This window comes from Lampris incognitus, chromosome 9, assembly GCF_029633865.1.
Source record: "Lampris incognitus isolate fLamInc1 chromosome 9, fLamInc1.hap2, whole genome shotgun sequence".
Lineage (NCBI taxonomy): Eukaryota > Metazoa > Chordata > Actinopteri > Lampriformes > Lampridae > Lampris > Lampris incognitus.
Genome location: NC_079219.1, coordinates 26,106,998 through 26,126,791, shown reverse-complemented (window position 1 = coordinate 26,126,791; position 19,794 = coordinate 26,106,998). Strand labels below are relative to the sequence as shown.

The 19,794-nt window shown below is 44.6% G+C and overlaps 2 protein-coding genes across 3 annotated transcripts in view; both read left to right on the top strand.

Moving 5' to 3' along the window:
* The first annotated feature begins 7,586 nt into the window (after window positions 1-7,586).
* Window positions 7,587-11,938, top strand: osr2 (odd-skipped related transciption factor 2). Of its 2 annotated transcripts, none has more exons than XM_056286599.1 (4): window positions 7,587-7,918; window positions 9,654-10,371; window positions 10,909-11,008; window positions 11,498-11,938. In XM_056286599.1, the coding sequence occupies exons 2-4, from the start codon at window positions 9,713-9,715 to the stop codon at window positions 11,570-11,572; spliced, it is 834 nt and encodes a 277-aa protein (XP_056142574.1). In that variant the 5' UTR covers window positions 7,587-7,918; window positions 9,654-9,712; the 3' UTR covers window positions 11,573-11,938. The 2 variants fall into 2 exon arrangements, with proteins under 2 accessions (XP_056142574.1, XP_056142573.1); XM_056286598.1 differs by having other exon boundaries at window positions 11,416-11,938.
* Window positions 11,939-15,410: 3,472 nt separating this feature from the next.
* The window catches only part of LOC130117622 (intermembrane lipid transfer protein VPS13B-like), a 457,273-nt gene continuing 452,889 nt past the window's right edge, over window positions 15,411-19,794 (top strand). The window contains exons 1-2 of the mRNA XM_056285747.1: window positions 15,411-15,500; window positions 16,477-16,635. Of these exons, the coding sequence (XP_056141722.1) occupies window positions 16,489-16,635 (147 nt within the window). The 5' untranslated portion in view covers window positions 15,411-15,500; window positions 16,477-16,488. The remainder of the gene's footprint in view (window positions 15,501-16,476; window positions 16,636-19,794) is intronic.

Here is a 19,794-nt window from a genome sequence, read left to right as displayed (position 1 = left end):
ACCAAAAAGTTGAGACGGTACTTGTCTTGTTGGATGGGCAGTTTTAGTTAAGTATGGGATGGACCGGTTATACCTTGGACAACTTGTTTACATTTTACTGTCATTTTTGCAGAGGTCTGACTATATACAGCATTGCGCATAGATAAAAAGTTTGAGTACCACTTACCCTAAAGCAGTTGTAATCTTAAAACGTTTTAACTGTACTGTCAACAGGGGGTTGACCTCAAAGGTCAAAACTGCTGTGGGCCCTGCATGGGCTAACCCACAGAGGGCCCATGTGGGCTTACTGTGGGCAAGAGTACAGTTGGGCTTGCCCACAGAAAACCCTCATAGGGGCCTCAAAGGGCAAAACTGCTGTGGGCCCCGCATGGGCTGATCCACATGGGGCCCATACGGGCTTACTGTGGGCAAGAGCACAGTTGGGCTTGCCCACAATAAGCCCACATAGGGGCCTCAAAGGGCAAAACTACTCTGGGCCCCGCATGGGCTGACCCACATGGGGCCCATGTGGGATTAGTTCGGGTTTGCCCCTGCCCACATTGCCCCACATTTAACCCACACCTACCCATAGTGGGCCCACACGGGCATGTTTGCTGGGATGGTGAGACCGTAAGGCCATCGGAAGCATATGCACCCAGAGGTGTGAAGAAGATGATATGCTTAAGCGTGGGGACGCGCTTCCCGAAGGAGGGGGGTAGTGTAACGTGCGTGGATAAGTAGACACGTTGGCCCTTGGTTAACGGGGCGGATCCTTTAGTCGAGCGGTCAGCGATGTCTCCTGTGGTGCGGGCAATACGGGTTCACGCCACGGCAGTTCCTATGGTTGCCCCCCTCCCCCCGAATTCGCTACAATATAATTATATGTTACGGCACCCAGGCACAGGGACAATAAGGCACAGTTTATATTATCATTATATTATATTGCTATATATTGTTATTCAATAACGACCCCAACCATTGCCATGTTTGCTGCTGTCAGACTCTTTTGACTCTGAACTGCCTTCTAGTGGATGTATTGCTTAACATCTATGCCAACGTAAAGGACACATGGGAGGTAAGTGGGCAGTGACGGTTACATTGTTTGTAATGGACGTATTTATTTTCGTACGTAAAAGGAGCATGATCGCACAGTCAGTTAGTCAGTCAGTCAATCAGGGACATTGGGCATTTGTAGGGCTGGCTCGCCGGTCAGTCCAGCCAAACAAAAAAAAAAGAAAAGAGGGGGGAAAAGTCACATCTGAGAGAGAGGATGGGACACCGTGCCTGCGTTGCTTCATCCCTCCAGTGTGCCTTGCCAACTTTATTTACGTCTCTCATCAGCCTATTAACCACACTTGAGCACAGCCAGAAAACAGGTGCTCGGGAGAGTTTAAAGTGTCCATCTAAGATCCAGCAGGAGCTTATGTGTAGGCTCCTGCGACTGAAATAGGGCTCGTCTCCCCGACCAGGAACAGAGAAAAAGGAATCTGCAACTCGTGCGGTCGCCTGTGATACTGGTGGCACACAGCAAAGCCCCTTCGAGTGTAAGTATTACCGCTGCCCCAGTACTGAGTCACTATACTGTTACCGAGAACAGTTATACAGAGGGCTCCTCATAAAAAGATTAGTTTAAATCTTGCACCCGAGAAGATATAAACCAAGCTCTGTCGGTGGATTTAAGTACCAATGAGCACTCACTGGGGAGAAGGAGCAGCCATGAGGTGTTGTGGAGGACAGCAATGTAATGAAAGCCAGCTTCACCTCCTATCGTGGAAAGTCTCCTTTAAGAAACGCTGAAGCCCTGAAGGCCAATACAGCAGCGTGAGGCTGGAGAATGCCCCCACCAAAAAAAGCAGGTCACCCCTGTCATCACTGAGCCACTGAGACCATCCCACAACACCACGCAGGCAGAAAGGAACTTTTTCATAACAGTCACATAACAATACAAAAATGCAGTGACCTTATTGAGGGGAGCATATGCTTGAAACAGCTTGATATGGCCCTCACTGCTTATACTGTAACAATGTAGGAAATGGAGCCTGGGGGCCCACAGGATACTGTTAGACTACCCCAGCTCTCCTGCTGGCTCTATACACACACACACACCGCCACCACTACCAACCCACTATGCTCCAACCCCACCCCACAACTCCTTCTTCCTCTCTAGGCCACACAGTGACATGGGTTAGATTTAATGCACCGACACGCGTGAGTATATTCCGAAGACTTGTGACTAGTTTTTTTACGCTTCACGTTTATGCCGCCTTTCCAGGCAAGGACACCATGTTGATACAAGGCTTGAGCTCATTTTTGAGTTGGGACAGAGGTAGTAGTTGTGCCACACAGGTCATGGGACAAGCAGTTTTCTGCATTGATGCAGATTAGTGATCACATAAAGAAAAAGCCTTACCCTCCCCATTTCTTACTTCTCTACTGACTGCCATCAGACCTGACAGCATGACCAAAGTAAACGTTTCAAGGAAAGAGGAGGAGAAGCAGAAGCGCCTGACCAGCAGAGACAACGGGAGGAAGCAATTTGCTGACAAATGGAATTTGGTGCTGGGGTTGAGCAGCATTAACTGCGGGTTTTATTGGCTGGAGGAGTACGATACCCCGGCAGTTTTCTTCTTCATGCCTATCTGGCCAAGTGGATGACATTGCAGGGAGCAAGGCGTTTGGTCACGCAAAGGTGCTGAGCGCTGTTAAACAGATGGCAGGAGAACAGTGAAAAGAGTGGCAATGGACAGCAGATGGAGAAGAGATCACATGCTGTGTTGGAGGAATGCACTGTATATAGCCTACCCTTCCCACCCATTCGCTCACTCACCTCCAAACCGCTGTTCCCACACACACACACACACACACACACATATGCACACACACACGCACGCACATACACTCTAGGGGTGTCTCATCAGGGTCTGAATTCCTCATGTCTGATCTTGTATGTGGTTTGAAAAGACCATGCATCTACAAAGAACGTTGCACAGGGAAGACAGACAAAAACACAGGCAGCACATGAAGCACATGAAACAGCAATGTCCATCACTGATTAAAGAAAAGGAGGTGCCTTCATTTCTCCATGTCAGCACGTAGGTTTATATTTGGACTCCAGAGAAGAGACGAGAGGAGAAAACAAGTTGCTTAAAACCGGTGTAGCAGTATAAGTCTGATGGCGAATTTTAACAGTAGATCCGTCGTAGTTCTTCAAATGGCGATTACGTCCCCTTGCACTTGGGACAACGACTGTAAATGTGGTTGCAACGATGGCAAGCTGGGCGCTATTTCACAGCAGGCCAATAGGGGGCAATGTTGTCCAACAAAGGGAAGGGTACAGGCCACGGAGACGCCACAGCCAATCCAGTAAATAGGCAGGTGTGACTGCGTTGGGTTCACAAACTCGCTCGAAGAAGCGCACCACCTCGTTTTTGTGGTTTTATAACCTCAGCGCAGATATGATCGGCCTTGGTGTATAAACCCTTTAAACGGTGACTTGATAAAAACAACAAAAACCCATCCCTGCTTCTTGAGGCTCTCTCCTCAGGTTCCTTGACTTCTTTTACGGCAGTGTTTCTCGTGCTCTGCACAAGCACGACACATGCACTTAATTAGACGCGTTCTTCACCGCTAATTGCGAACAACTGATTGCACGTAAGTGAACACACAACCTCCTCTCGGGCACACACACACCAAACATTTACACAATAAAGAGCGAGGTGGAGGAAGCCTGCCGTCGTCGGTTTGGGGGTCGGGGTGGTGGGGAGGTGGTTTGGGGGGAGGGGGAGGGGGGTCTCTGAATGAAAAACATAGATGAGAAATGTCGCTGGCACAGGATGAGTATGAGTGTAGGTGGGGATGTGTGTGGGGGGGGCTTTGAAACCGCAGCAGGTAAGCAAGAGTGACAGGTTTACCCCCCCCCCCCCCGCCGCGCGCTCTGGACCTGACATCCTGTCTGACAGCAGGCACCGTGAGAGAAACAGATACAGAAAGATAAAAAAAAACTAAAACTTCAGATCGCGGCTCCAAAACGACCCTGCTCCCAGTATTCTGCAGAGGACCCTACATGTAAGTATACTTACAGAGTAAGTACAGAGGTGGGGTGTGTTTTAAGGCATTTTGACACATCATGTTGTGACAAAAGGTTGCGATTATGTGCTCATGTTTTATATTTTACATATTAGCATGTTACAATCTGAATAATTGCATCTTGGGGGGGGGTCAAAATTGGTAAATTAAGCTAACAATTTGGTGCCGTGGATTTCATCACTCCCTTGCTCGCCTAAAAATAACGAAGGACTAAGGACAGTGGCCTTAACATATTCACGCTTAAAGGCCTGTTTGTTTGAGTATGACCTTAATTTATCGATCTATCTGGCACCGGAAAGAGAAACAATCACACCGGTGATGTGTGTAACACAGAATCCTGCTGTCGACTGCGCAGACGGTCACGCGCTTTAGCTGAAACTGTGCCTAATCGATGACTTTGATTATTTGGATTTTGAATCCCCTTCAGAAAGGTCTGTAAAGAGGTGTGATGCCGCACACTCATTCTGATCACTGATATATACAAGGCATCGGGCCAGCGGAATTAGAGAATATAATGGAACAGATTCCACACTGTGAACAGTGCCACGGTCATAGGACGTGGTTAAATACAGCAGGAGAGGTAGGACGCCGAATAACTACCAAGACATTTTCTTCATTCAATTTCTTTGAGAGAAAAAAAAGTGGTGAAGTGTTTGCTTATCGAGTCTCGGCGCAGACCAGAGCCATCGGAGTTCTCTGCGTGGTTATTTTGACCCCCCCCCCCCCGGCTGCGGCTTTAATTCCTCCGCTGCCTCACTGTCACTAGCTTGTTATTGGAGGACGACGGTGAGTGGGTCGGCCGTTACACGGGCCTGGCAGGCTGTGTGCCGGTAGGCCTGCAGTACTACCTTGTGGGAGTCGTATGTATCATCATCATCATCATAGAGAATCGTGCAGGAGACTGGATGAGGGCATGCAGAAATCAAATGCCAGGCTCCGCTGAGGCTTTTTGGATACGTACACGTGCGTAATTAGTGGAGCCTGTCTTGCGACGATTGCAAACAGGCTCCACTAATTACGCACGACGGCGTGGCATCCTTGGCTCGCACAGTGTCGTTTTAAAAGTCTATACGAGAGACGAGAATCAGCGATTTCCTCCAGGAAGTGACTAAGTTGCTTGCATTAAAAAAAAAGAAGCTTCTCACTTGTATTTCTGCTGTCAGAAAATAAGCCCCAAGCACAGGCCTGCTACGCTTGTAAACCGAAAGTGAGGCATTGCTGATCGGTTTGCCGACAAGAAAAAAAACAGACTCCCTTACATACTGTTTTATAATGGGGTTTTGACATAAACTGTACTGTTACCAGGTGAAATATTCATATATTGCGGTTTAATTTCCATTTGAATTAATCCCGGAAGATAGCAAAGAAACATTGTTGCAACTGCAGTGTGTCTCTTGGGTGGCTCGTTGCTGTTTGATAGTGTGTAGAAATGTATTGTAAACCACAGCATGGTTTAGAGTACATGTTGCACGCGCGCACACGCGCGCGCGCACTCACACACTTACACACGCACGCACACACACACACACACACACACACACACACACACACACAAATGCTCTGCATAAAACAGGTATAGGCCTCACGTTGTATCACCCCTCACACCCCTTACATTTTGTTGTTAATTAATGAATGAAAATAAAAGGCGTATAAAAATTTACATCTTTTTTGAATAAATAAAAATATGTCAATAAATAAGTCAAGTTGCAGGAGCAAGCGGGTGAAAAGGTCCACTGGTGATGTTTTATGTTTCTGACTGCGTAGTGGATGAATAACTACATGTTGTTGATGTTCAAAATGCACACCTCGTAATTAAAATTACAGCCAGTTCAGCAGCGTGATTTATAGAAGACCACGAACGTTATCTTTTTTAAATACTTTGTCCAAATATAACGCTATACCGAGGGGTTCACGAGCGGCAGACAGTGGAGGACTGTGGAGCACACGTCTGTGAACGGCCAATAGGCGGCGCTACACACTCACACTCTGTAAGGCAGCTCTCCGGCGATAGGAAAGGGCAATTGGAAGTTAGTAGTAGTAGTAGTAGTAGTAGTAGTAGTATACCACCCCTTGCCGGGCTCAGTTGTCATAATATCTAAATATTATACATATTCACCTTGCAAATGAAAAAGAAAAAAATCGTCTCTATGCTTCCATGCATTTAACCCCTCTGAATAAAAGCGGGGGGGGGGGGGGATAATGAATGGCCATCAGAAGAAAATACCCAGGAAACACAAGGTTGGAACAGGTCGTAGAAAAAGCTGCATTTCTCGCGTCTGTGTTGTGACACGGACCCGTTCCTGCTCACTCTGAAGACACGCGGTTATTTCACCATTCGCGTCTCACGTAAAATGTCAGCGTATCCCCATTAAAGCAATTATTCTCATTTCTGCTTCATCTTCTCTGCTGCCCTCATTATTAAAAAAAACATGTGTAAGAGACGCATCATGAAGTACATGTTAAACTACATTTGTGGCAAGCCGTATAAAAAATAAATAAAATAAAAGTGGAGGATGTGAGCCAGCGTTACTATCTACACCCCCCCCCCATCTAACAAGGCTGGAGTAATTACAGAGAGAAAACCTTCAAATCTATTCCAGCCTTTCCGCAAATCACACACCGCTGTGAATATTTATTTATTTATTTATTTAACGAGAAACGCATAGGCTAATATTTTGAATACGCACGTGAACAAAAAATTAAAAAATCAAGTAATTTCAACAATCATGTGGTTGTTGTCGAGGCCATCGTTATAGCTGTGATGACTTTACCTATTTGTCTGCATATTATTATTTCTAATAAAACTTCAACAAAAAAAGCGTCACGTCTGGACGATGGCCGGCCTCTATATAATTATGCGTTTCCCAAGTGTAGTGTTGAGCTCATTAGAGAAAGAAGAGGAGTGTTAATGTGGAGAAAGAGATAAACACAAACATCCTCCTGCCTTGCTTTCACCAGGCTGCTGAATAGTCAGACCTCAGACTTTCTACTGTGTTACCACAGGGAAATAAAACCACTTAATGTGGCGGCTTCTATACATGTGCCCTCCATTTACGCAATGGCTTATGGTTTAAAACAAAAAAAAAATTTTTTTACTTGTAAGCTACCCAAGTATCCCAAAGCACGTTTCAAAAGCGTGGATTTGCAAAAGGAAGAAGGAGGGGGAGAAAGAAAGAAAAGGAAAAAAAAGAGAGAAGAGAAGCGATCTCCCGCTATACGGCTCCGCTTAGCTACGATATCCGCGCGCCCTCTCCGATCTCCGCGCCTCCAAAAAAGGGCACGGCTAGCCTATATAGGATAATAGGAGAGGTGTCGGAGAGGCAGGTTGAGCCGAACATCGTTCTCCTCTCTCGTCCCGGAGCCGTAGTTGCTATCCAAACACAAATAAACAGAGAAGAACATTGGAGTTAATGACAGGGGGGGGAGGAGGAGGGGGGAATGAGGGGGCGTGTCCGAGGGCGGGCTGAAGCGCTGAAAAGTGAAGGACCTGTGCTCATTACGCACACTGTGCAGCCCGAAACGCCGCGGCACCCCGCGACCCACCGAGAGCGCAGTTCTGTTAGATAGCTACACACCGATATATATATATATATATATATACATACATAAACACACACATATATATATATATATATCTTTACACAGCTTTGCGCGACTGTGCAACAAGTCCGAGATATAGGCTGTAGCTCTCCCGCCCCGGTTGGCTGCATGGCTACGCGAGAGTTTCATGGATGAACTTGGAAAACTTTTTCTGACTTTTCCTATCGGAGCTCGCCGCTTCTAGCCACTGTGGATTACTGAACACACCGCGGGACTCCGTTGCGGGTGACCTTTGGCAGCCTGTTTACCGGGGGTAAGAATCTGTTTCGCAGGGTGGTTTAGTAGCTACCGGCCGTGGCCAGATTTGCAATTTGCTAAAACGGGTGCGTAAAGACTCGACGCATAGCCACACTTTAAAAAACGAGTTACCCCTCTTCTTTAATTCAAGCTGGGGGGGGGGGGTATCCGGGACGAACGCTTAAGACGGCTGACAAGAGTGTGGATGGAGTCCAAAGGTTGTCTCCCAGCGTGTATAGTCTGGGCCGAGCCGGACATAACGTATGGGCAACGAGCAGCCGGTTGCAGACGTACTGCTGCTGCACCTGTGCAAAACTACGGCACTGTGTTAAGCCCCGCTCGTCAACAGCAGGGGGGTGGTGGGGGGGGGGCAAAGTAGCAACATCCTCAAACCGCAGGACAGAGAGAAAAGAGAATTGGGAGATGTGTCATTATTTAGTAACTTGACTAAATAACTCACTAAACTCTCCACGTCTCTTCCTATGTACCGGAGCAGCAAGACCAGACCGTGTCCCATCATGAAGGGCACGGCAGTCTTAGATAAAGTATACGGAGTCTAAGAATTACTTAATCGCTAAACAAAAAAACAAAACAAAAACAAAAAAACCTAAATGTCCAACTAGCTACATGTTGCGGTTTGCGTGCGAGATAATATCCAGCGTAACTGGCCCGGAACCAAAGAACTACTGTAAAACATGGCGCGAGGCGCGACGAGCGAGCCTCTTATATATATTTGTATAAAGGACAACGTGTAAACGTCAGATGGAGTTGTATTAATAACGCTGGCCCGATGCCCGTCCCGCTCTCTCCATCCGCAGCGCATGAAGTGGTGCGGTGGACTGGTGCTGTGTGGGGAAACACAACTTTTCACCTCTCGTGTTGTACTCTCGTTTTACCACCCAGCCTGACAGCCTGTGGGCTCGCTGGGGGCTTTAATTGAAATAATCGTCCCGTGTGTGGGGGAGAAAAAAACTGCTCTCTACATGACTCTTATTGTCTTGCCGATGGGTAACGTGTCTATATATATATATATATGTATATATATATATATATATATACATACACACACATGCTGAAACTCAGGTGGGGTGTGCAGATTTTTTGTCAGAGAAAACACGTATTTGCTGATCTTCTTCATAGCAAATATAGGCCTAAAGGTAGTCTTTTGTGGTTGATGGGGTTAATCGTTCGTGGTGTAATTAGTTTTAAATCACGTAGCCGACACATTAGTGATCAGTCTTGGCAAGACTGCAAAATTAAACAGATGTTGTGGTTTTAAAATGTGCATCGACTTTTCTGCACATGCGCTTTCGTTTGCAATGTTAAAATACAACACACACACGCGCGCGCGTGGTTTTATTTTCTACCTGACACGCGTATTAGTAGCGCGGTGCAAAATATAGGTCACGTTTCCATTACCGTTTTAGGACCACTTTCGTGTTTTTTGATTAAAATTAGGCAAATTATTTTACTCCCATCACGTGTTGAAGGACACGTTGCGAGAAAATTCTTTTTTTTTTAACAAAATAAATTCAAATAAGCGTGAGAATTTATTTTAGCAACACAAAACTCGCTGGCTCGCCTCGTTACGTGCGTTATAACGCGGTGTGGGATGACTCTGCAGGGCGTCTTATTCCCTGGACGTGGTTTACATGTGTGACAGTAACGCATCAAACGCTGATTCTAGTAGTGCATTGACAGAACTCCGACTTCTTGATTTATATTTTTTCCTTTCCCCCCCCAAAAAACAGGGTTCCCACTGCTGTGTTTTCTGCAGAGGCCTGAGCCTTGACGCCCGTCCTTCGCCGACATGGGGAGCAAAGCCCTGCCCGCGCCGATACCCCTCCACCCGTCCCTGCAGCTGACCAACTACTCCCTCCTGCAGGCTGTCAACACCTTCCCCGCCGCTGTCGACCAGCTCCAAGGACTGTACGGCCTCAGCGCGGTGCAGACCATGCACATGAACCACTGGACATTTGGCTACCCGCACATGCAAGGACTGAGGTCAACCATAACCGAGATGGCAGCTGCCCAGGGTCTAGTGGACCCCCGCTTCCCCTTCCCCGCGCTACCGTTCGCGGCCGCGGCGCACCTCTTCCATCCGAAGCAAGGTGCCGTCACGCACGTAATCCCGGCGCTGCACAAGGACAGGCCCAGGTTTGACTTTGCCAATCTGGCTATCGCGGCCACCCAGGAGGACCCGCCGAAAGCCGCGGACCTGGCAAAGCTGACGGCGGGACTCGGGGGCACCATCTCCGAGCTGAGCAAGCTCTCCCCGGATAGGAAGCCCACCCGGGGCAGGCTCCCGTCCAAGACGAAAAAGGAATTTATTTGCAAGTTCTGCGGCAGGCATTTCACCAAGTCCTACAACCTCCTCATCCACGAGAGGACCCACACGGACGAGCGGCCGTACACGTGTGACATTTGCCACAAGGCCTTCAGAAGACAGGATCATCTCAGAGACCATAGGTAAGAACCACGCTGTCATATGTGGGGTAGCCTGTGCTTTTGCGCGCGTGCGCGTGTATATCTGTGTGTGTGTGTGTGTGTGTGTGTGTGTGAGAGAGAGAGAGAGAGAGAGAGAGAGAGAGAGAGAGAGAGAGAGAGAGAGAGAGAGAGAGAGAGAGAGAGAGAGAGAGAGAGAGAGAGAGAGATGTGGGGGGGGGTGTAATGTGTGTGTAGTGTGATTAAAGGGCTTTTTCTATAACGTATTCGTTGCGAGTCGGATCTTAAATCTCTGAAGTGTCAAGGATGGAAAGCTTACAGCGTATGTAGGCTACTTTTAATTTCCCGAAGACGTTTAGTGACAGGCCTATTCCCCGACTCGTCTCCATGAGGGCGCTAAAGCACTTTTACGCCTCGCGTTGGCTGTACGCTTCATATTGCTATGCTGCGCAGCCGAGAGCTTTGCTGTGTGCGGTGTGACTCGACACGGTTGTAACAGTCTCTGCTTGAGAACACATTTGTTCATCTGCTCTTCCCTTCTTTTTCTCTCTTCCCTCACAGATACATCCACTCCAAGGAAAAACCGTTCAAATGTCAAGAATGTGGGAAGGGATTCTGTCAGTCTCGAACTCTAGCCGTCCATAAAACCTTACATATGCAGGTAAGCTGTTTTCCATTAACAAGGCAGATGAGCAGAATTAACATGTATGCGTGATGTTTAGGAGCTCGGCGCAAGCCTCGCCATGCAGGCGCGACAATCATAAGCCATTTATGTACCGTCTGCTGCATGCAATCAGGACTTATATACATATATATATTTATGCATATAAAATATATATGTATGTAACTCCTGAAGTGCACAAGGTCTGTTTGGCAAACTACCAAAAAAAGAAAAAAGAAAGTGTCCAGTGAGAGTCGTGTATATCAGATAACCTGGTAACCCCGTTGACACGTTGTGTACATCCGGGAGCACAATGAGATTCAAGTTAGCTTGAAAGATAAAAACATATAGTGCAAATATTATACACTTAAAGGTAATAATCATTTGCTTGCTTTAAATCTAAACAGGAATCTCCTCACAAATGCCCCACATGCGGAAGAACCTTTAATCAAAGAAGTAACCTGAAAACTCACCTTCTCACCCATACAGACATCAAGCCCTACAGCTGTGGCCGCTGCGGAAAGGTGTTTCGGCGCAACTGTGACCTGCGACGGCACAGTTTGACGCACACTCCCCATCAGGACTACTAGCCAAGTCCCACACAGGGCTGGACACCCACACAAACACACTCATTACCAATGGACAAAAACCACAAGAGGACACGTCAACGGCTCCTATTTGTTGTGGCTTTTTTTTTTTGGTGTTTGTTTGCGGAGACAGTATCAAAAAGCGGGACATTTGACCTTGTAAGAAATGGGAATGGGTTACAGCCTCGGAGCCACGCCACACCTTTCATATCACCTGTAAATAACTAGACCATGTAAATAATGTTTTATTTTTTATTTTCCTGACCTTGAAATGAAATGTTGTTCAAAAAAAGCAGCCATAAGTTTTAAAGTATGTAAAATTGTATTTTAGCAATAAAGCAAGTTAAATATTTCCCATTGTTAAGATTACGTTTGTTTCGTGTGTGTGCGTGCGTGTGCGTGCGTGCGAGCTAGTGTGTGCGTGTGTGTTCAGTGTGAAGCCTGATTCGAATGATTCGTATTTATAAACTTTTTGCTATAAAAACGACGTCACAGTGTCTCTGTTAAAACAACAACAAGCTGACATGTAAACACGTAAACATTTACAGCTGACGTCTCGGGTGCTCTGATGAAAACCTTGCATTTGTACAGCTGGCAAGCTGACTTATCGGATGAAGGGTCCTATATAATGACAAAGGCACTGATGAAAGTGAATAATTTTGGCAAGTTAGAATAACCTCAGTGGGTTCAAGTCAAATTATAGCCCTTATCATAAGGATATAATATACCAGTTCATTATTAACCCAGTCTGCTGTTCGGCCTGTTTACCTGCATTATGTTCTCATAGCGGTGTTAGTAGGACGGGCCTGCTTTATTGTCCTGAATATCTGGCACCAACAGAGGCTGATTAACATTATATTAGCAGCATTAGCGGTCATATCAGGTGTCTTTATCTGTCCGAGCTGCGCCTGAGGTGCCAGCGGGGCATCGACGCCGTGTATATTGAGTCCACGGAGAACAGACGCAACAGCATGATTATAATGAAAGACGCTCGCGTCCCCATCATCACCGTTGTTATCGTTATTTATAGCACTTTCATTACACCCACTCGCGTTATTGGCGGGCTTGGCGGAAAACGTAACCATAGCCCCGGTGGGTTCAGCCTGATAACGCTCAGACGTTTTAATTAATGCAACATCTCGCGAGACTTGGGTCGCCTTTAAACCGCGCTAATCTTCGATCGCGAATCTTATTATTACACACGGAAGTTAAACAGATATTATAATCGATCTGGGCGGACGGGGGAAATAACCTGGCCTAAAGATTGTGAGTGTCAGAAAGCCCTTCAGTTCACTATCGTTTTATACGTCACCTGCTGCGGATTAAATAAGACTATCTCTCTCCCTTTCACATTGGCCTCCTCGGTTTTCTCTATCAAATGGACTGCCGAGGCCATTACCGCGTCTGGCTGATGCAACTGCAAGGCGTTATTAATTAAAAAACATGTTAGATCTACCCATTATAGCAAAAAAAATCTAAATTTCACCCGACGGTGAGAAGAACCGTCTAGAAAATATATCGATGACAACTGCATTACAATAACCGAAGAATAAATTCCTAAAACGCCATATATTATTATTTGAAGGCCTTCAGCTGAGGCCTATACATTATTTACACTTGAATTTCTTCTTGTTTTTTTTAAATGTTGCCTTAAAAAATAAGGAGGAGCTCCTTCAGCAACGGCTTGTATGAAAAATACAGGAAAAACAAATTGGAAACAAAAGCCCAATCTGTATTTTAATTCTTTAATAATATCTACAATCAAATGTTTTATGAAATAATAATAATAATAATAATAATAACGATAATAATGATCTGTTAAATATTGAATAAATCACCTTTTGTGAAACCCTGCCAAAAGTAGTAATATTATTGTACTTTTGATGATTTAACTCGATTCGCCCAACAGCAAATAATAAACCTAATTAGGCTGAATTAAACGAAATATCCATGTTAACATGGCGGTGCAGCTTGGCATAAGGCCATGCATGAGTTCTGCAGTTTATTTGATGTGCGGCTTACTTTGTAGAATAGCGATGCATCGCCGAAGGACGTGAAATCACATTTAGTCCTATCCGAAGGGGGAGGAAAAAAAACCTTGACGGTTTGCTGTGAAGGCCTTGAGGAGTCGAGGGTGAGGGAGGAGGGGAGGGTCTCCCCTTTGGATTCAAACCCTGAGATGAATTTCAAACTGGGGACGGACTCACCTGTAACGTGTAGAAATCCAGGTGAATTTCCAACGAGATTGATTTCAGCTCCGATGGGCGGAGGGGGGGCATCGATCAGTACGATTTCTCATCTAAAATGAAGCTGTAGTCTCAAAGAAGCAGGCAAGGGGGCAAGGGTCTCAGGGTCGGTAGACACATTTCCGTTTTCTTTTTCTCCCCCAAGTCAAGTTGTCATCCAAAATTATCACTATGGTTATCGCAATTGCATAAAAATATCTTGCATGTTGTGCAACATCTCCCCCCCGCCCCCCACGAGACTGACTTGTTTTAACGTTACACCCACATATCAGCATAGTAGTAGAGTGTGAGTCCGCGTGGGGATTTGTGTAATCATTCAGCTTTTTACATTTCTCCCCTGAATGGGTTGTCGCGTGGTCCCCTTTGGCCCGTGTGTGGACTGTGTCCGGGCTTATCTTCCCTGCAGAAACGCCACAGTGTATATACGCTGTGCTTTGACTGCAAGCCAACATGCAAACCGATCTGTGCACATATTATCTCTACTTGACCTTCCATGGCCTTTGACAAACATTTACGCAGAGCCTCGTCTGCGTCGCCATAAATAAAATGTGAAAATATGCAGGGATATTAAAAAAAAACTTACGTAGCTAGACTTCAATCCAAATTGGCTTTAGAAAAACGAAGCTTGAAGAAATAAACATTTCAAGGCCGGCTTTTACGGTTTTGTGTCCTTGCTTCCCAATGATCGTTACGCACCAGGCTACACATCTCTCCCGGAATTATAAAAAATCGTCTGATAAATGTGGCTCTGAAGCAATATCAGCATTTTATGTTATAATGGAATTAAAAACAAACGTTCATAAAGGGAGAGGAGTGGGCGCAGAAATTACGAAATCGTTGTTAAATTGGTGTTGAACTGAATCTTGGTTAGGTATAAAGATGACATTGTATTTTTTGGCGAATTCTGAAATGAAGGTACTCGTGGATGAATGGAGAGACCCAAAAGCAACGTCCATGTTAAAGCCAAGGGATAGCGGAGAATTGTATCTAGGACTAGGAACAAATAAAAGCTCGTTTTCATCACCTATCACCTCTGCTGTTTAATTACTACCGAAGTTGAACACCTATTTTCAAATAAAAAGATACTCATCACTTTCCCATTACTCATCGTTTTAGTCAGCATCTTTGTTTCAATTACTACACTGTAATTTTATAGAGTCTGTTATAGAGAGCATCATTTTTTCTCTTTGGGGATTGACCACAGCCTTATTTAAATGTGACGCAGGAAAGAGGTTACCTGTCGCGAAACGAGAAATGTAACGTAGGCGTATTGCAGTGTTATGTCTAATCTGTGGTATCACGATCGCTCTGCGAGTAAAATGAATATCGTTGATATAACATCTGCTTTGTATAAAAAAATCAGGCTATATTTTTCAATGAAAATGCTCTGTTTTTCGAAAACGTGAATTTCACAGTTGTTAAGTAATGATTATGAGCTCTGATCTTTACTGATGACAGGCGCTGAAGTAGAATCGGGCGGTGGACAAACGGAGAGCGCGGAGGCGGAAGTGACGTATTAATGCAAGGCACACGGAAGCTGTGTGAATGTTTACTGATGACGTTTGCCTGAAACCATTGAGGGATGTGGCTAGCTCTAGCTAACGGGATGGAGTTGTTAGAATGAACGCGGAATTATAAACATAGCTGCAGGAAAACCAAGTAAGGAAACGCGCTTCGCCTAAGAGAATTGTAACCCGGTTGTCTGTCCGCTTTTTTTTGACTGAAACGAAGTGAACGCTGCTATGTGGCGGTTAGCCTAGCTTCTCTGCTGCTGGTGTGTTTGAATTGACAGAACAGGACAGCTACCCTGCCTTACTAGTTGGCTAGCTGTAATAAACTTACTTTAATGAAATACTGTCACTGAATTTAAAAGGCGAAAACAGAACTAGTTCAACTTATTAATACTGTATTTTCTTATCGCTTGTCCGTGCCATAAAAACAGGCTACAAACGCTACAAGCAATGTTAGCTGGCAAATTAGCTGACTAGTAGTGATCTAAGTTTGTCATTGATAACTGTAAACTACTAGCAATAGCTCAGACATCTGTTACAACTGGACTTGTTGGCCAGAAATTTTACCTACAACGCGACCTCATGTTGCAGTTTGTTTGCTAAACGGACGGATATAAACACCTTTTAAAAAGGATAGGTGTAAGAGTGGTTCAGATTTGACAATCTTTAATTTAATCTCCTCTTTTTTTATCCTTTGTCTTATTGTGAATTAATGGAATGTGTAAAACGTAACAGTATCACAGTACAGACTTTTAGCTCACATGCCAGTGTATATTGTCTGCTCATAGCATGAATCAGCTGTATGCTGTGTAAAAGCACACATCATCTACAGGTGACAGTTTGGCGTTGCACCTTACATTGACGCTGTTTAATTCATCAAGTATCAGCTAATTTGCGTAGTTGACGTTGAGTTGTATGAACACTCTGGCATTAAAACAACTGTGTTTTTGATGTGGGAACCAACCAATTTTCAATAACGACAAAGAGTTGATATGTTCCTTAACAATTCATGAATGGAAGATTTCACAACCCATGAATGGAATGCATTTCACATTTGCTGTATGTATAAGTAATGTACAGCTAAAAAGACTGCCGTAATGACATGTGAATGGATTTGTATTCAGGATAGGGACAAGATGTTGGAGTCTTATGTCACACCACTCCTGATGAGCTATGTGAACAAATACATCAAGAATCTGAAGCCTTCTGACCTACAGCTGTCTCTCTGGGGAGGGGATGTGGTACTCAGCAAGTTAGACCTAAAGCTGGATGTCCTGGAGCAGGTACGTTACATATTAACCTTTGCACCACACTCTTTCACAAGCTCAGGGAAATGATCATCTGTGAATACACAATTTTTGAGAAACATATTCAGATTTTTACCTTCAATGTTGCATAATCGGCATGGCGGTACCTCTGCTTGCAGAAGATGAAGGATATTTTCTTTGATGAAAAAGATTCGAGAAAGAAAAGTGTGTTGTTAGCTGTACTGATCAGATAGACCTGCAGGGAATATTTTTGACATCGTGTGAGGTTGGCTACCCCAGTTTTCATAATACCATTTCTGTGTTAAGTATTTTCAACAATTAGTGGGATTATATTTAATAATAAGAAATCAAACTTATATAGCGCTTTTCTAACACTCAAAGTTGCTTTACAATAAACAGCGGTGAAACAAGACAACAGATAAATATAGCACAAACATACAGGGTTGGATGGGAAGGGGGGGCTACGAGAGGGAGAAGCGGCAGCCACACAGGACGCTGGCAGTACTCTCCAACTTAAACAGATACAAAAGGGCAAGAAAAGCAAAAAACTTTTTGTAACTTATAACCATCCAATATCTTTGTTCTTCCTGTCTTTTTAAAACGTCAAAAGTTTTTTTTTGCTTGTTATTCACCATTCTTTTATTCTTTTGCCATCTCTTTACTTTTTAGAATTTTAATTGTCTTATCAAAGGTGGTGTAAAAAGTTCCAGTTTTAAAGAATTAGATTGGGTTTGAGGCATAGGCTACTTCTGACTTTCTTTTTGTGATTAAAGGTAGAATAAGTAGGATTTTCCTGAAAATCAGTCTATAGACTCAGAAAAATAATCCCACTCAATCATCACTTATGACCCACTAGACATGTTTGGTGGTGTCTGTATCTGCAGAGACACTGTCCTCTACCTGTATTTTCTTATTTTGCTGTGTACGGGTCATTTCTGAGTGTTAACGTTTGGGCAGTGGGACTCTATAAAAACGTAGCGACCAGGTGCCAGATTGAGATCGTAAGCACATATCCAAGAGGAAGCTACGACAATGGTGGACACAGCGCCGAAAAGATGCAAATATAGCGAGGTGAAACGCCAAGCAGACAAAGCTTGTTCCAAAGCGAGAATGAATCTGGGGATGGCTTTCACCTGCTGACGAGCACTGAGGGAGAGGTTGGGAATGAAGAGCAATGCGGAGTTGGTCTATACACTGGGATGTGTTCTGGCAACTGTAGTCAGGGGGCGTGTCCTTCAGGTGACGTTGAGCCAGGGAGGAGGGGCCAATTTGAGTGTTGTGTTTACAAACTACAACCATTAAATCAAAGAAGGTTGAATCGGTTCATCTGGACACAGTTTTTATTGACAGAAACGTCTTACCTGGATTAATGAGCATGCATCAAGGCAACTGATAAATCCTACTCATTCTATCTTTAATTGTATATTTTGTTAACTGCTTTTGTTCAAAGATGCACTCAAGCCATCCAAGTACATACAGGATACAGCTAAACTGTACATCTTGTAAAATTAATGTTTTGTCGTCGGTCAACAACAGAAGCGTCCAGTTATATCATTGATAACGTCACATTGGACAGTCCTCAATAAATGTTTGTTGGTTCACTCGTTATCTTTTTGATAGCGTGTTTATTGTTTTTCAATTGACCTTTCGCAAAATCCCCCCCCCCTCTTAGTTACTGTTGCTATGCCCATCAAGCTTTTCAGAACCATCCAGGAAGTAGCCGGAAAACCCCAAAACATGAAGGAAGAAATTAGCGCATTCCCAGAGAAAATAAGTGCTGTATTTTGGAGTAATTCATCTTTAATATCACCCCGTGAAAGGCAGAAGGGGTTACAGTATGCAGGAGGGATACATTCAGAATATTAAAAGTAAAACTGACTTGTGTGGACTCCGGGCTGCCGGGTGCGACTGTAATTGAGGGTAAAGCTTACCGGTCGCAATCAAAGAATGAGAAACCCCATCAACTAATTCTGAAACACATTGTGAACCAATTGCGCTCTTGCACTGTAGGGTAAGTTAAATATTTCAGCTATTATTTGTATATTTTTAATAATCCATTGTCAACATCACCGTATTATAGTGTTGATTTTGGCCAAGGTTCCCCATGGTGTTCTATTATTCAGGCTTTTTCAGGGGTTCTGTATGGGCTCCTGGGGTCGCAGGGCAGCCAGGGACATGCCCTGGGGCCAGGGGAACCGTCCCATGATTTTTTTTTACCTTTGGACCAGAACCGGTATTTTCAACAAAATAAGGCAAACGAGATGCCTCCGTGGGCAAGACGACTTTTCCGAATGGCCGGTCCCCACCTAGAGCTCACAGAGAGGGAGAAACGTTTAAAATAGGCTGGATATGGGCAGGTCAGACTGGCCAGAGACGATCCCAGCTGACTCTCCCCGCGGGTCTCTATGCTCTGAAATGAAAGGTGGAACCTGGGTAACCTGTGACCAGCATAACAGTTATGTTAGTGGGATAGCTATCATTACATTAGGTATCTGGCCACAGACTAAGCTGGTTACGTTCATCAGGTACATTAATAATGTTATTTTGCTAGTCAGTAATATGTTGATATGTTGATAATGGCAATAATCATTGTGTGGGTAAAAATAACAGTAATAATATGTTAGCTATATTAGCTATCAATAATGGCTAGTAGCAAGCTTAGCTTGGAGCAGACAGGTATTTTTGTTGATTTTGGATGGATTAAGCTGGCCAAGGGCTCTGCTATACTGCGAAATCCATTGCCGACATTGCGCTTCTTGCTTTCTGGGTTTCAGGAAGGGAAAGAAAATTACACCCCCTCCAAACTTTTCAGATATCTAGTACCCGATTTGCAGATCCCATAGGCACACTGTTTCAGCATTTTGCTATCTGTCTGAAAGCTTGACGGACCTCCCTCACATAGAAACCATTGCTAAGGTAGGACTGGACAGGCACCATTCTGGGGCAGCACTTTGCAAAAGGTCAATTATATTAAAAGGGTATACAACTCCATATACCTCCCACACTCTGTATCCCTTGCATATTTACACATGTCCCCATTTCTGGTCCCTTCCAATCCTTTTGTCAAAGAAAAGAACATATTATTTAGTAAAGTTTGTAAAAATGTGAGGGAAAACAAATTAGGTAATCACATTTATTGATACAGTATAGCAACAGCACATAAAATAGAGTAAA